The following is a 15,649-nucleotide window of genomic DNA, read 5'->3' on the forward strand; positions in this document are numbered from 1 at the left end:
TATCTGGCTCACAAATTGAACCAGACTTCTATCTGGATTTATCTGGCTTAAATCGTTGTTGTTGCATTTACATGCAAAATTATTTATCCGGCTCAGGATTTTGCCACCGGATGATGGCTAATGTAAGTAAATGTTATGTTTAAAGCAGGCATGCTTAACGAACGAAACGATATCATTTCGTTACGATAATCAACGTTAATAAACGAAACGAAGTCATTTCGTTTCGTTTGTTAACGTTAAGAACGACAAATTAACGTTAAATTGACGATCTTAACGTTAATAAACGAAACGAAGTGACTTCGTTTCGTTTATTAACGTTGATTATCGTAACGAAATGATATCGTTTCGTTCGTTAAGCATGCCTGGTTTAAAGACACAGTGAAAATTTCATAATTTATTTTTGAGCAACAAAGGTATTATTTGATATCTATCTATATTAAAAACAAATGCTCATCTTCGATTTTTCCAAAAAAAAAAACTGTATCCTTAATTATCGCCATTTGAATTTTCTTTGTCCTTTTTCTTTTAAAGTTGAATAGCAGCCGATAGGCTTCACCGATTTTGACAATTAAAACACCAATTTGTTTGTAATTAAAAACTCTTTAAGAGCACAATTTTTATTTCTGTGAAATAAATTTCTATTTTTAAAATTGTTGCAAAAGCCGTGCAAAAAAATTGTTCTGGAGTACATTTTTACACGCAAGGAAGACCACATACGCAAAATTTTACTCTCCTGCTACTCAACTTCAAAAGAGGACACAAAACCAGGGGTTGAAACTGTTATTCCTTTTATTTATAATATAATTCCTATTAATTTTGGACTTTAAACATATTTATTTATTTATATAATTACAGTCTATGGTGTTTCAGGCCTTACAGACTATTTAACAGAATTTTAGCTTTGCTAATGATAAACTAAGATAATTACACACCACTTGTACTACAATAAAATTACAAAAAATCACTGAGTATTGATTTAAAAGTGTGCTTAGGCAAAGAAAAATCGATGGTTAAAGAATTTGAGAATAGATTAAATTCGGTCATTGCTCTAAACAAATGTGCATTAGCCGCATAGAGGGTCCTGGCATTGTCCGTATAAAAAGTAATTCTGTTACGGAGCGGCCTGCTCGGAATACAAAAACGGATACTCGCGAGGAGGCAAGGTGCATCAACTACTCCGCGAATAATGTCATAGACAAAAGGAAGAGAGATAATGGTTCTTCTACATTGAAGAGACTGTAGGTGCACACCTGTCTTCATACGAGGAAATCAGAGAAATTGAACAAACGCAATGCGAAACGAACAAAAGTTTTTTGTACCCTTTCCAGCCTCTTAATATGGCACTCGTGATAAGACCTCCAAATAAAGCAAGCATATTCAAGCTTAGAGCGAACAAGCGCAATGAACAATAATTTTAAAGTGTAGAGATCTGTAAAATCAGAGCTAAAGCGCCGAATAAAGACGAGCATCGAATATGCCCTAGCAATGGTAGCATTTAAGTGAGTAGTGAAGGAAAATTTCGAGTCGAATACTACCCCTAAGTCTTTTATTTCACTAAGGGTTGAGAGACGGGTGCCTCCAATAAAATAAGAGGTGGGGAGATTATCGCGGACTTTGGAGAAGGTAACATGAAAGCATTTACCAACATTTAGCGGCAGATTATTGGTATTACACCACAAAGCAACATTGTAGAGATCAGATTGGATCCTTTCCGCGTCAGTGGCATTCGAGATGGTTCCAAAAATCTTTAAATCATCAGCGTACAAAAGAAAGTTAGAGTGCTGAAAGCAGGCCGAAATATCATTTATAAAGATAACAAAAAGCAGTGGCCCCAAAATACCACCTTGCGTCACGCCAGAGGTGGCAATAAAATAGTCAGAGTGAGTATTATCAATTACGACAACACAACTACGCTGTTGAAGATATGACCTTATCCAGGAAAGAAATGTTGAGTGGAAACCCAAAGAAAGCAATTTAGAAATTAGGGTTGAGTGACTAGCTTTATCAAACGCTTTTGAGAAATCAGTGTATACAGTATCGACTTGTAAACGATTATTAAACACGGATAGGCAATAGTCAGAAAAAATTGCTAAATTTGTCACGGTGGATCTACCGGACATGAAACCATGCTGATTGTTACTGATAAGAGGTTTTACCGCAAAATACATTTTTTGTTTCACAATATACTCAAAAAGTTTAGAAATAATCCACAACTTTGCTATGGGTCTATAATTAGCGCCGTTATTTTTATTACCGCTCTTGAAAACTGGGCTAATGAAAGTTATCTTCCATGCATCGATAAATTCACCACACTCGAGAGGTTTGTTAAAAATAAGAAGGAGTGGGATCGCCAATGCCAAACAATTTTTAAAAAGATAAGACGATAGGCCGTCAATATCGGTAAAGGCGGATGATTTTGGATTCCCTCCGCAACATCTTTAAGGGATAAAGTCAAAGCGCCAAAGTTGATAGCAGAGTCAGCCCAAACGGGGTCCTCCGGCCGGTATTCCGTTTGCGCAACAAAGTTGGAGCGGAAAAAATCTGCAAAGAGATTAGCCGCTTCAGCTGGTGAAGAGGCATGTTCGGTATTATAGAAAACTGATGCCGGAATACTAGAGCATAGCTTTTTGGATTTTACGTAATTCCACGAACAAAATTCCTGTGGAGTATTTTGCCCAATACTTTAAATTTTTTAGAATAATGAAGGAATTTAGATCTATAGACCAAGGACTTAGTGAGTTTGAATTTTTTGAAGAATCTATTTCTCAAATTCTTTAGCCGCTTCAGCTTTCTAGTATACCACGGAATCTTGTAACGACGCGCTTTTTTCCGAGGTATATTCTCAATACAAATTTGGTTAACAACAGTTTTAAAAATGTTAAAACAACTAGAAAGATCCTTTCCCAGAAAAAGAGACTCCCAGTCAATGGACGAAACTTCCAGAAAAATCCTATCAAAGTTTCCGCGTTTAAATGAAAAGCTATGGATATCGTCATATAGACGGATACCACAAAAGGTATAAAATTCCATGTCCAAGGTAAGCGGGATGTGATGCAAACTTGCACAAGACAACGGGTCAAGACATTCACTAAGAGTACAGTTGACATTATCATTAACGCAGACAAGGTCCAGAGTTCTCGATAACTGATTTGTGAGGCTGTTTTTCTGGGAAAGATTGGCACTTAAGAAATTATCAATGCGGTACATCTCAGCAGTACTGCTTACATTTTTAGGGACTAAAAAACACTCAATATTGGGTAGATTGAAGTCACCAAGTATACAAAAGTTACTACCATCATGATTACAAACAAGAGCTATAAGGTTGTCAACATGTGATTTGTAGAGAGATTCCATACTAGAAGGTGGAATGTATGAAACGCAAAAGAACATTTCGGAACAGCCACGAACTGAGACACAAAGTTGATCCAAAAGTGAATCCACCTCGGATAACTCAACAAGCGATGATTGTAGATGACGACGAATAGCAATTTAAACCCCTCCACCCCCGAAGAGTCCAGTCTTTGAAAAATCACGATCCTTACGATAAACGTTGTACAAATTCAAGTCCATGTACTCGCCATCCAGAAATTCAGGATTGAGCCAGGTCTCGGTTAGAACAAAAATATCGTAGTCAGCATGCGAACTAATATTGAAGAATGAGTTGGTTTTAGTGCGCAGACATTTTGGTAGTAGATTATTAGATGTTTCTGGCTACCGTCCAGGGAAGCAGTACCAATTCCAAAACAATCAGTAGGCGGCACAAAGGAATTTGGAATATATGAACTTTGAGCAGTTATATTATTATTGTAAGCGTTAGACGTATTTGGATCAAGATAAAAATTATTTTCGGACTTTTTTTTTTTGAGTCCGATAGAGCTAGTTAAACTCGGACTTTTAAAAATAAAAGTGCGGAAATAAAAGTTAAATCCGGACTTTTATTTTTTAAGGCCAAAGTAAAAGTCCCACTTAAAAACAAAGAAACTGTTTATCCGAATTAAAATTTTTTTTTTATTTAGGATAAGCCGTTTCTTTGTTACAAGCGATTTAACTTTTATTTCCGGACTTTAATTTTAAAAGTCCGAGTTTAACTAGTTCTATCGGACTCAAAAAATAAAAATACAGATTTTACTTTTATATGTGGACTTTTATGGAAAAAGTTCGAAAAATAATAAGGATGCATGATTCGACATGACATTGCTATAGGGATACCTGGGAACTCAAACATTTTCACCTAGGATAATTGTTTGACCAGGACTTTTTCGACTCCGAAAAAAAAAATAATTATTATTTTCCGTCCCTGCATAAAACTCAAATGGCTATTATTAAGGACACAATTTTTTTTGGAAAAATCGAAGATAAGCATTCTTTTGTATTGTCGACAGCCATCAAATAATACTTCTGTTGCTCAAAAATAAATTATCACGTTTTTAGGTGCTCCGTTTCGGAAATTTTCACTCAAAGTGAAACACGCACTATAAAACCATCCAGACCACCAGAGGTTGTTTGAGAATTTTCGGCTGTCTTTTGCTTCCAAAAATATTGCCAATGAGTCATTTCTCCTTGAAGTCTTAAGTAAAGAAGCTAATCGGATTCCTTCAAAAGTGTAGAGAACCACTGTGTTAAACATTCGATTAAATTTGTAATTTCACTCGTTGTTGTATCTTTTATATGCTTCCGAAGAACATATCTGAAAGCCAGACAAAACTTCTGGAGAAAATCGAATTTTCAAATCTTCTATAATATTTTCCAGAAGAGGAATGTACATACATGGAGACGCGGAAGTAGTCTTCTCTGCATGATGTTTCGTGATTTTCTCGTTTTGTTTGCCAAATCATCGTAATCTAACAACTTCAAAATAGGTAATAGGCATGAACAATTTCCGAACGTAGAATGATTTTAGTAAGTGTATATTTTAATTTCTGAGCCAAATTCAGATTTCTCCCCTAATTCCCCCGTAGATCCACGCCTGCTTGTACAGCTATCGCATCTTGAATCTTTGTAATTTTTGGTTTGGTGATTCCTGCCAAGTTTTACTTTAACACTTCCAGCATTTGGTAATTTTCACTCTCCCGTACAAAAATGTAACATATATACAATTGACCTCTCGTTTTTCAAAATTTTACGCGGCCCACGCTTTTATATATTTGTCTGATCATCGCCCTAGATTGATGAGGAGTGATGACTATTACCTAGGACCTACCTATTTATGTTCTATCTTTCAGTATTGTTTTCAATAAAACCGTTTAACATTTTTATTTTTTTTTTGATTATTTAATTGTTTTTAACTCCAGAGTTAATTTAAAATATTTGTCAAAAATCTATGAGTTTAACCCCTCGTGGCAGGTCAACTCTGGGTCAAAGTAATAATTTTGAAGTTAACAGAGCTATGGCTTACGTAACTATCATGGATTGTTTTTTTGGTTTGTTTTTTGCAACGTCAATTCGAAACCAACAATTTGTGTGAAGTTGCTTCAACATCTTGTTGCGATGGATACAAATTTAAAGAAATTTCGCCGGAATTGACCCGCAATTCGGTTGATTTTACCAGCTTTTTTCCTTTGAGTGCCAATTTTGCTTTTTTACCATTTTATTAAGCCTACTCGATACTTCTTTTAAATTTAATTAATCGAAGGTTAAGTGTGAAATGGCTGATTTAAATACAAAATGAACAAAAAAATTTTCATTTTCACATGAGAATAAAGTAAGAAACCTTTAAATAGTGAAAAAAAAAATGTATGTCCACTTATTTGATCATTTCGTCGAAAAGAAAGAAAGTATGTACTGACAGATATTGAAACTTACCGGATAATACATTCCTTGCGGAGGAAGAAAAAATGCCCCGGATCCCCACAGTTTGACGGCTTTTCTTGGTAAGAGGTGCGTGCTGCAGAGATTTTTTCTTTTTTTTTTTTGATTATTTGCAATTCAGCTCTAAAGTTGAATTTAGTTTTTTTTTTTGCTGGGACTTTGTGCTGCGCTGGTTGAGTTTAAGAGTTTTAAACTCTTTTAATTTGATTTATTCACTAAGTTGAGCTTTATAAATTTCAAAAGTTGTATTTGAATGTTGTGCGTAGAATTTTCAAATCGAAATAAGTTCATTAATTAGCTAAGCTTATGTTTTACACTTAATTTGGCACATTTGTATTTGGAATTAAATCTTCTACGTTTTGCTTATTTATCGAGTTGTTTTTGTACGTAACATTCCAGTGTATGAAATTATTTAGCATTCACATAATTCACTAAAAAGATTAATTACATAATTATTTAATTGGGATGCAACTGAGAAGAATATACATATGTACACAAATTTTTGAGGCACGGAGACGAAATTTTTGATTTCATTTTCTTTTTAAATATATCATAAATTTGTTAAGTTCTGTTATGTCGTACGAAGTCGCCGAAGTGCTATATTGTGCTTGGCCAGTACGATAACGACCTATAAAGAATGTGAGTTCAAACGCCCGACAGGTAGCGCCAAAGTCCTGACGTCTCGCCAATTTGATAAATATATTTAAAAAGGAAGCGGCATACCACAACAAGTTCGCTTGTAGTCATTGATATTAAAATTTCAAATATTTGCATATCTACTTTTTAATAACCGATTGAAAACGATATTATCTTGGGTATACCCTCCTTACAGACCTCAATCAAAAATGATATTGATGGATTGTCCTCTTTTTTATGTAAGAAGTGTAGTATTTCTCTTTGTGTGCCACTGTGCCACATTTTCAATATTTCGCTATCGACTGGAGTTTTTGTTGATCGCTGGAAGCTGGTGTCTATCACTCCTATCTTCAAGTCAGGCAATAAAAATGAAGTATAGAATTACAGGCCAATATCCAAACTGTCAACATGTTCAAAACTTTTTGAAATGGTAGTTAAAAACAAAGTATCATTCGCTATAAATAAAATAGTCGATCCATGTCAGCATGGTTTCATTGCGGGACTTTCGACTGCTACAAATCTGGCTGTTTTCTCTCAGTTTTGTGTCTCTGCGTTTAAGGATGGAAACTTCTGTGGAAACTTGAAAACATGGGCTTTCACTCAAGCTTTCTGTCGTGGCTGACGTCCTATTTGGAAAATATAATATCTTTTGTTAAAATCGAGAGAACTAAGTCTTATGAATTCTCAGCAACTTCGGGTGAACCAAAAGGTAGCATCCTTGGTCCTATTTTGTTCTTAATGTTTCTTAATGATGTTGGCTCATGCATAAACTATTCGAATTATTTGCTTTATGCTGACGACTTAAAACTCTTTGTGAGAATCTCCTGTACTTCTGATGCATTGCGTCTGCAAGAAGATTTGATTGCTATAAATAATTGCGCCTGTCAAAATAATCTGCGACTCAATATTAGTAAATGCTGACACATGATGTATACTAAGTCTACGAATGTGGTTTCATTCGCGTACTCGATTTCAAATGTAACTCTTGCGTCAATTAATAAGTTTCGCGATCTTGGCGTAATTTATGACTCATCTTTTACTTTTTGTAATCATGTAAACTTTCTCATACCAAAGGCTTATACCAACTTAGCTTTCTTGCGACGATATGCCAAGGATTTCAAGGACCCATATACCAGGAAAATCATATACAATGCCTTAGTGCGTTCCAATTTAGAGTATGCATCAGTCATCTGGAATCCCAAATACTCTTCACACTCTTTAAGAATTGAAAGAATTCAGCGCAAGTTCATACGATTTGCTCTTCAACCTCTGCACTTTGTTAATCCCCTGCCACCCTACAATGCAAGATGCATGCTTATCAATGTCTTGCCACTTGAAGTTACACGTCTTGTTCAAAACGTAATGTTTATTTTTGACATAATATCCGGTGCCATTGACTGCTCAGAACTACTTGGGCAGTTGACTTTCAATGTCCCTAACAGAGCTCTCCGCTTTCACAGTACATTCCGCGTTGAAGTGCTGCGTTCGAATTACTTCAGTTTCGCACCTCTTTTAAGAGGTCTTGTAGAATTTAATCGCCTATCCAGAAGCCTTGACCTGGACTTTGCCATGCCAAGGTCTCTGTTTAAGGCACGCATTGAGTCCTATTACTTATCTCAGTAAATCTTACTTTAAAATTGTTAAACTAGTACTAAGTTAACCTATAATCTAGTCAGTAAGGTTGTTACCATTTGACTTAATAAAGATATGAAATGAAATGAAATATATAGCTTCTCCAAACCCAATTGTCAACCTCACCTATCCGTGGCGAATCCTGTTTCATTAACAGCCGAGCTCTGGAGACCCCGAATTCCTCATGGATCTAGGGGGTGGGAGAGCGGGATGACCAAGAAGGTCGCATGTGGTCATAACAAATCGTTCCCGAGATGGTCGCGCTTGGTACCGGGACGTATCGGATATGCATACGGCAAAGGACCATCGACATAGATAACACTCCCCAAGGGCTTCGGCCAGTGTCCTTATCGTTACAACACCAACAGCGGAGAACCGACAACTCACCAAAGATATTTATCAAGGGTCGACCGATCACACTTTCCCTTACTCGGCAGGTTTTTCATCCATTCAGCGAAACAAGCAGTTTGTTCAAAACGCATGAAGTATATTGTAATATGTACTTTTATTACGCAATTTGAAACGGATTAGGAACTTTTCATTCCTCAAAGTATACTAGGTTTTGATCCTCGCCACCACGATAAACTATGCAGAAAAGTGAACAAAGCACGCGGGGACTTTGAAAAGCTGCGTCAAAAGACTACAAAGGCACCTTATCTTTAGTATTTCTAAGGTAAAATCGTCTATGTACTCGCACATTTCATGGCTAAAATTAGTTCCCCGTACACACAAATATCCACACCGAAGACAGCTCGCTTCGCCACTGTTAGTGTGAGGCACGGGGGAGGGGGGGTGCTTCGAATGTCTGGCCGGCTATCGATAGCTGATGGGAAAAATCGAAACGGTGCGACGCAGCCAACGTCAGTCATCTGGCAAGACAGACACATACACACAGCATCCCAAAAACAACCTCAACATACAATACAAAACGGTCGTGGACAACGAAACAGGATAAAGCAATCGAGCAAGCATGTACACTGATAAATGGCAACATCAAAGCCAAATGTGATGAAGAATTGGTGGATGAAAGCCAATAAGATGAAAATGATTCCAAAATGAAAGTGGAATATCCCATGTGTCGATGCGTTTGCCACGAAAAAAAATTTAAGCCTGAAAGGCTTTTTATGGGAAAACAAGCAAATCTCTGAATGCAAAAAAAGTAAGTCCCGTTCCATCACAATAACCAAGACAGCGAGGTATGCAAGTACAAGACCTGCGATCCGGGCGATAATCTCACACTCGCACACAAACGCACACAACCGAAATCATTTCAAATTGATTTATTTTTAGGCCTTTTCAACCCAACAACAAGACACAAGTACATACACCGCGTGAATTCTTTTCAATTTTCAGTTTCTTTCCACTCCCAGCATCCACGAAGATTTTTCACTTCTTGCAAATTACAATTTCTGCACCGCACAGCGCATTTTCACTTAAAACAGCTAAATAATAATATATTCAATAATTTTGCTCTATAAAAGACGCAGGTAGGTTTTGCTTTTGTGGATTTCTATCCCCGTGAACTTAACGAGCCACTGCGTCGCACTCTCATCTTCGCATGTCCCGTCAAGAATCATTTCTGTACTCCTTTTTTCTTTTGTATGGCTCGTCCGTAACTTTTGGGTTTAAGCTTGCACCGTCTTTTCCTTTTTCATTCACAAATATTCAAAAAAATGAAACAAAGCACTTTGCATTTGCACTTTATTTTCTGCTTTGCCCGCATTTTATTGGAATATTATATTAATTAAGAAATATTTGTATGAAGTCAATTAAAAAAACAACACTGAATTCAAAATCACTGCTATGCTTATGGTCGAGGTACCTAGTGGTTGTGGGATGGAAGATGGTGGAGTATTGGTGTTTTAAAAAACACACTAGCTCTGCGACAGCGGCGTCAATATACACAACCAACCCAACAAGTACAATACAGTCAGGGCGACGAACTAAAACAATGCGATTACCCAATAAAATTGCCAATTTAGCAGCACTGCGACAAAAATACAACTGATTCAAAATTTCGCGTCTTTGCTCGTTTGGCCAGTGTTCGCTTGGTTCGATTCTTCTGACATTGCACGCATCTTTATCGGATATTTCTAATAAAGCCATCTTCGTCTTTGTACACTGTTGTTGCATATTCGGTTTTTGTTGGAATAATACAGCGTTGCATTATCTATGCATTTATTTTGATTTCACTTTCGCTTTACATCGATAGCTGTCTCGCTCGCACCGCCGACATTTGGCAAGCAAATAAACAGAAAAGGAGCAAAAATATGTTTTTGGCTAGGTTGCATAGAGCTGGACCTATTTACAGGGTTGTGTTGAGGCAAATAAGACAATGAGCGCTGTCGTGAGTTCCATGTGACCATCATCCGGTGGCAAAATCCTGAGCCAGATAAATAATTATGCATGTAAATGCAGCAACAACGATTTGAGCCAGATAAATCCAGATAGAAGTCTGGTTCAATTTGTGAGCCAGATAATTTGTTATTTACTTCTTTTTAGGTTGGCAACGCGGCCTTTAATATACCTACTTTTTCAAAAATTGATGTCGCTGCTTAGCCCTTCACCGTATGAGTTAAATGAAAAACAGCGGCGACATCTGCCTATCACATTTCACGTGTGCGAAAATTTCACGACATCTGCTTCTCAAGTCTCTCAATGATCCAGAGCATTCCCGTGAGCCGGAACTGTAAATTCATTCAGAAAAAGTACAAAATAATCTTATATAAATCAGTTATAGAACCGCACTTCGTGTACTGCTCGTCCATTCTATTCATAATATCGGATAAAGAAGTAGACAAGCTCCAAAAGCTTCAAAATAGATGTATGAGATTTATTCTTCAGAAACCTAGAGATACATGAACGGCTGACATGTTGAAGACTTTAGACTGGTTAAGTGTGAAACAAAAGATTTTTTTCCACTCCATGAAATTCATATTTAATATCAAACATGGAAATGTACCTGAGTATTTAAATAAAAATATAGCATTAGTTGAGCAAACTCACAACATAAATACGAGGAGCAAACATAATTTCAAATTGCCGTTTTTTAGAACTCAAATTGATCAACAGAACATTTTCTACAAGGGTCTGAAAAGTTACAATGATCTGCCTATGGATATAAAAAGTTGCAACCAAATAACAGTATTTAAAACAAAATTATATGAATATTGTAAAACCTTAGCTATAAGATAAAAAACTGTAATATTTTCAAATTTACGAATTAGGCTTCTGGCCCTAATAAATAAATAATCTAATCTAATCTAAAACTTACTGAAAGACGGCAAATATTCCACTACAAGTTTGCAGGTAAAAATAATTTTTGGGTGAATTAACTTTTTCATTCTGAAATAGAAATAGCTCAAATAAATGCATAAGAATGTTGAATAAAAAAAAATTTATTTGTTCGCAGAAGATCTCAAAACTCAATTATTTACACATGGTTATGTCATTTTATCAGCTCGTTTCGAAATGTCCTAGCTCTTCAAAGTTTTGAAACTCGGCCTATGTCAAAATGTGTTTAATAGCAGCATACTTCAGAATTATAATGAATTCCACCTTATTTTAAAAACGAAGAAGGCCCTACCTCAAAACTTGTTTCAAAAATCGTCTAATCTACATGATAATTCAGTATTTTTGACGTAAGATGGGGCGTTTTTTAAACAAAATCTGATATAGGATTTTCAAACTGACACTCGAATGTCGGAATAATGTTAGTTTACTTTTGCTGATTAGTGCAATAAAGTATTATACATACACTGCGTGCGAAAATCCGTCTATAATTTCAAAGCAAACCTAAAATTTTGCGAAAGTGAAATGTTATTTTTGTTTCGCATTATAAATTTGCCGATTTTTTTACATGGAACTCATGATCGGGCTGATTATGTTTGTTATTAAAAAGCTTCTATTTATTTTTCCACCCTAAATGGAGAAACGCTCTGTTCTCAGATGTTTGTTCTCTTGTGGATTGTAAAGCGCAAGACCAAATTTATTCTCTTTACCAGAGAGCGTATGCCTTAACAAAGGATTCTGTGAAACAGCTACATACCAGGGTTGAGTCATTTTGAACTTAAACAAATCAAAATAAAAAATAAAAAATAATTCATCATTTTAAATTTTCTTATTGATGAATAAAAAGTTATTTTTTATTAAAGCATTTCTTGAATAATGAATAACATTTTCTCGTTATTCAAAATATTCTAATTGATGATAACTGCCCATTCTCATTTTTGCAAATTTTGAATAAAGAGTTGAGTTATTATTCATTATTTGCAAAATATGGAATAACAATAAAATTTTAGTTTTTATTCAGTTATTTAAAAATAAAAAAATAAACCATCGAGATGCCCTGAAAATATACCCATATGCGTAACCAGTTCGCGTGTATTTCTGTAGCTTCTTAGGGTAATATTGAGATGATTTTGGAGAGTATTCGCGGGTTTTTTTTGTGGGCCGTTGGGGGGTAATTTCTGGGACATCCTAAGGATCCTCCCGGGGTCTGTTGAGGTCCATTCCAGGGGCTCCCTCGCGATCCTCTTAGGGTTTTGGGGTCATTTCGGAATGGCTTTTGCGACTCCCTCGGGGTCTTTTGGAGGTCATTTTGGCATGGTTTAGGGGAGTAACTCGGGGTCCTCCTGGGTCATTCCGTGACCCTTTTAGGACCCCCTCGGGGTCATTCCGGGATCTTTTTGGGGACTCCCTCGGGGTCATTTGGGGGTCATTTCGGGACGGCTTTGGGGACTCCATCGGGATCATTTTGGGATGGTTTTGGGGACTCCCTCGGGGTCCTCCCGGAGTCATTCGTAGGTCATTCCGGGATCTTTTTGGGGACTCCCTCGGGGTCATTTCAGGGTCATTCCGGGATCTTTTTGGGGACTCCCTCGGGGTTAATTCGGGATGGTTTTGGGGACTCCCTCGGGGTCCTCCCGGGTCATTCGTAGGTCATTCCGGGATCTTTTTGCGGACTCCCTCGGTGTCATTTCAGGGTCATTCCGGGATCTTTTTGAGGACTCCCTCGGGGTCATTGGGGGTCATTCCGGGATTGTTTTGGGGACTCCCTCGGGATCATTGGGGTCATTCCGGGATCTTTTTGGGGACTCCCTCGGGATCATTTGGTGGTCATTTCGGTATGGTTTTGAGGACTCCATCGGGGTCATTTCGGGATGGTTTTGTGGACTCCCTCGGGGTCATCCCGGAATGACCCCCAAATGACCCCGAGAGAGTCCCCAAAACCATCCCGAAATTACCCCTAGTCCCCTAAAAGATCCCGAAATTACCTACGAATGACCCCTGGAGGACACCGAGGGAGTCCCCAAAACTATCCCGAAAAGACCCCCAAATGACCCCGATGGAGTCTCTAAAACCATCCCGAAATTACCCCGAGGGAGTCCCCAAAAAGATCCCGGAATGACCTACGAATGACCCCGGGAGGACCCGGAGGTAGTCCCGGGAAAATTTTAGAATAGCACCCCCCGAGTTCGGGGTAAAACTTGGTATCAAATGAAAGAGGGAGCTGTCCCGATCACAAATATATATATTTTGAAGTGCGCAAACTTATAATTTAAAAGTTATTTGTTGTTAAAGTTTGCAAATTTAGCAAATTTCTATAGCACTTTAAATTACAATTTACACATCTTTCAAAACGTTAATCCACATACATATCTATATAAATTGGCAACGATAAACTTAAATTGCATTTTTGTATATTTCACATTTCATTTTTGCATTGTTTTTACTTATTATAAATGTTTTTATTAAATCAATCGCGCTTTTGTAGCAACATGCACATTTATATATATATATATATATATTTTATTGATGACGTTACAAAGATGTGCTGCCACAAAAGCAAAAAAAAAACAAATATAAATATTACCTTATCACCATTCAGTTAATAAAGAAAAAGGAAAATATATATTTTTACTACTCATTTTGAAAAGTTGAAACACCTTTCAGAAAGGTGTTCTACGCAGAATTACTGTGCATGGCGCAGCCGGTGTTGGATCGGCTAACATAACAATAAACATAAGAGGTATAACCCTAGAATAGTAAACATATTTTTTGTCCTTGAATGGTAAACATAGCCTGTGAGGCGCATTTTATAAAAACGCATTATATCACCTTTATAAAAACAAAGTTTTATTAAACCAAAAGCAAAAATATATTTCTTATATCCTTCGTAACAAAAATAAACAAAGAACAATTCATTTTCTTAATCCAAAAAATATTGTATAGTCGTATAAGTAGATCACATTTTGTAAGTGGTGGTACACAGAGATCGTTTGAAAAAAATAAATAAATAAATACTTCCATTCGAGAAAATTGTGTAAATCTTCCCTAGCTTATAGATATTATATCAATTTTACATCCTAAAAAATAATATGAAACTTCTGTGTAAGAACAAATTGTACACAGTAAAAAAAATTGAGTGTTTTTTTCACCTAGTTTTTCCGTCACATTGCCAACAGTTCGGTGATCTGTGCTCTAAACAGTAAGTTTTTTTGCATTTTGCGCAGTAATATACACTCATACGCTTCAACTTCGGATCACAGAAATCTCATCTTGATCTTTTACCCTTTTTTATTCCATCCTCTGAATCTGCTACGTAAATGGGGTCAGCCAAACTGTCATCCGAATCGAAATCTACTTCTAAGGCGTCCTCCAACTCACTTCCATCTAGCGATATCTCATCCAGCCATTTTATTAGTTGCGGTTCAGAAGTAGCCATCTCAAAAACTATAAAATTATATACAAGCCCTAACTTTTAGCAACAAACAAAAAAATACGCAAATAAAAGCCTACAAAGAAAATTACCTTTATTGCTAAAGAGTGCCTCGCAGGCGACTCATATACATATATTTCAGCAGCGCAACGGAGCAAAAGCAAAACACTACTTCACACAAGTTCGTTCAGCACTTTAAGCCGGAGTCATTGGTGCCGTATGTCGTATCGCTGTATCCGTATCCCTAACGTAATCAGCTGTTTATCGTTACGACGGTAAACCAAACCCCAATTGGTTGGCTACGATACGGTTACGACCTTAGCGGCACCAATAATCGATTGCATTGATTCTCATAAGATTGGTCGAATCAGCTGTTAAAAGGTTACCGATACGGTTACCGATAAAGCACCAATGTCTCCAGCTTAACTGTGTTGGCACGAACGCATGCTTTGCTAGGAATGAGCGATTCGGAAATATCGATAAAACAAAAATTTATGCGCCTGATAGGCGATGTTTACCGTTCTAGGGATAAGGTAATATCAGCTCGTTCACGAATGCAAAAAAGAGCTTTTTCAAATTTTTGGTAAATAAAGACTAGAAAAGTTAAAGATATATATACATCAGATGAAAGGTATTTTTATGAGTTAGTTTTCGATTCTGCACTTGTTCCGTTTTTTAGATGTGGCAGCACAGATTTGTAATGTCATAAAATATATATACGTATACACATATAAAAGTTGTATAGAAATTTGCAAACTTTAACAACAAATAACTTTTAAATTATAAGTTTGCGCACTTTAAAATATATATATTTGTGATCGGGAGAACTCCCTCTTTCATTTGATACCAAGT

At 36.6% G+C, this 15,649-nt stretch overlaps 1 protein-coding gene across 13 annotated transcripts in view; it reads right to left on the reverse strand.

Moving 5' to 3' along the window:
• The window catches only part of Rbfox1 (RNA-binding Fox protein 1), a 347,547-nt gene extending 337,385 nt beyond the window's left edge, over positions 1-10,162 (reverse strand). For 7 of the 13 annotated variants that reach the window (XM_067790962.1, XM_067790968.1, XM_067790966.1 and 4 more), the window contains exons 1-2: positions 9,899-10,136; positions 5,803-6,239 (exon numbers count right to left, since the gene is read on the reverse strand). In XM_067790962.1, coding sequence (XP_067647063.1) covers positions 5,803-5,814 — 12 coding nt within the window. In that variant the 5' untranslated portion in view covers positions 5,815-6,239; positions 9,899-10,136. The other 6 variants (XM_067790970.1, XM_067790963.1, XM_067790960.1 and 3 more) reach the window with 5 other exon arrangements.
• Positions 10,163-15,649: the final 5,487 nt, after the last annotated feature.

Source organism: Eurosta solidaginis, chromosome 5, assembly GCF_040869045.1.
Source record: "Eurosta solidaginis isolate ZX-2024a chromosome 5, ASM4086904v1, whole genome shotgun sequence".
NCBI lineage: Eukaryota > Metazoa > Arthropoda > Insecta > Diptera > Tephritidae > Eurosta > Eurosta solidaginis.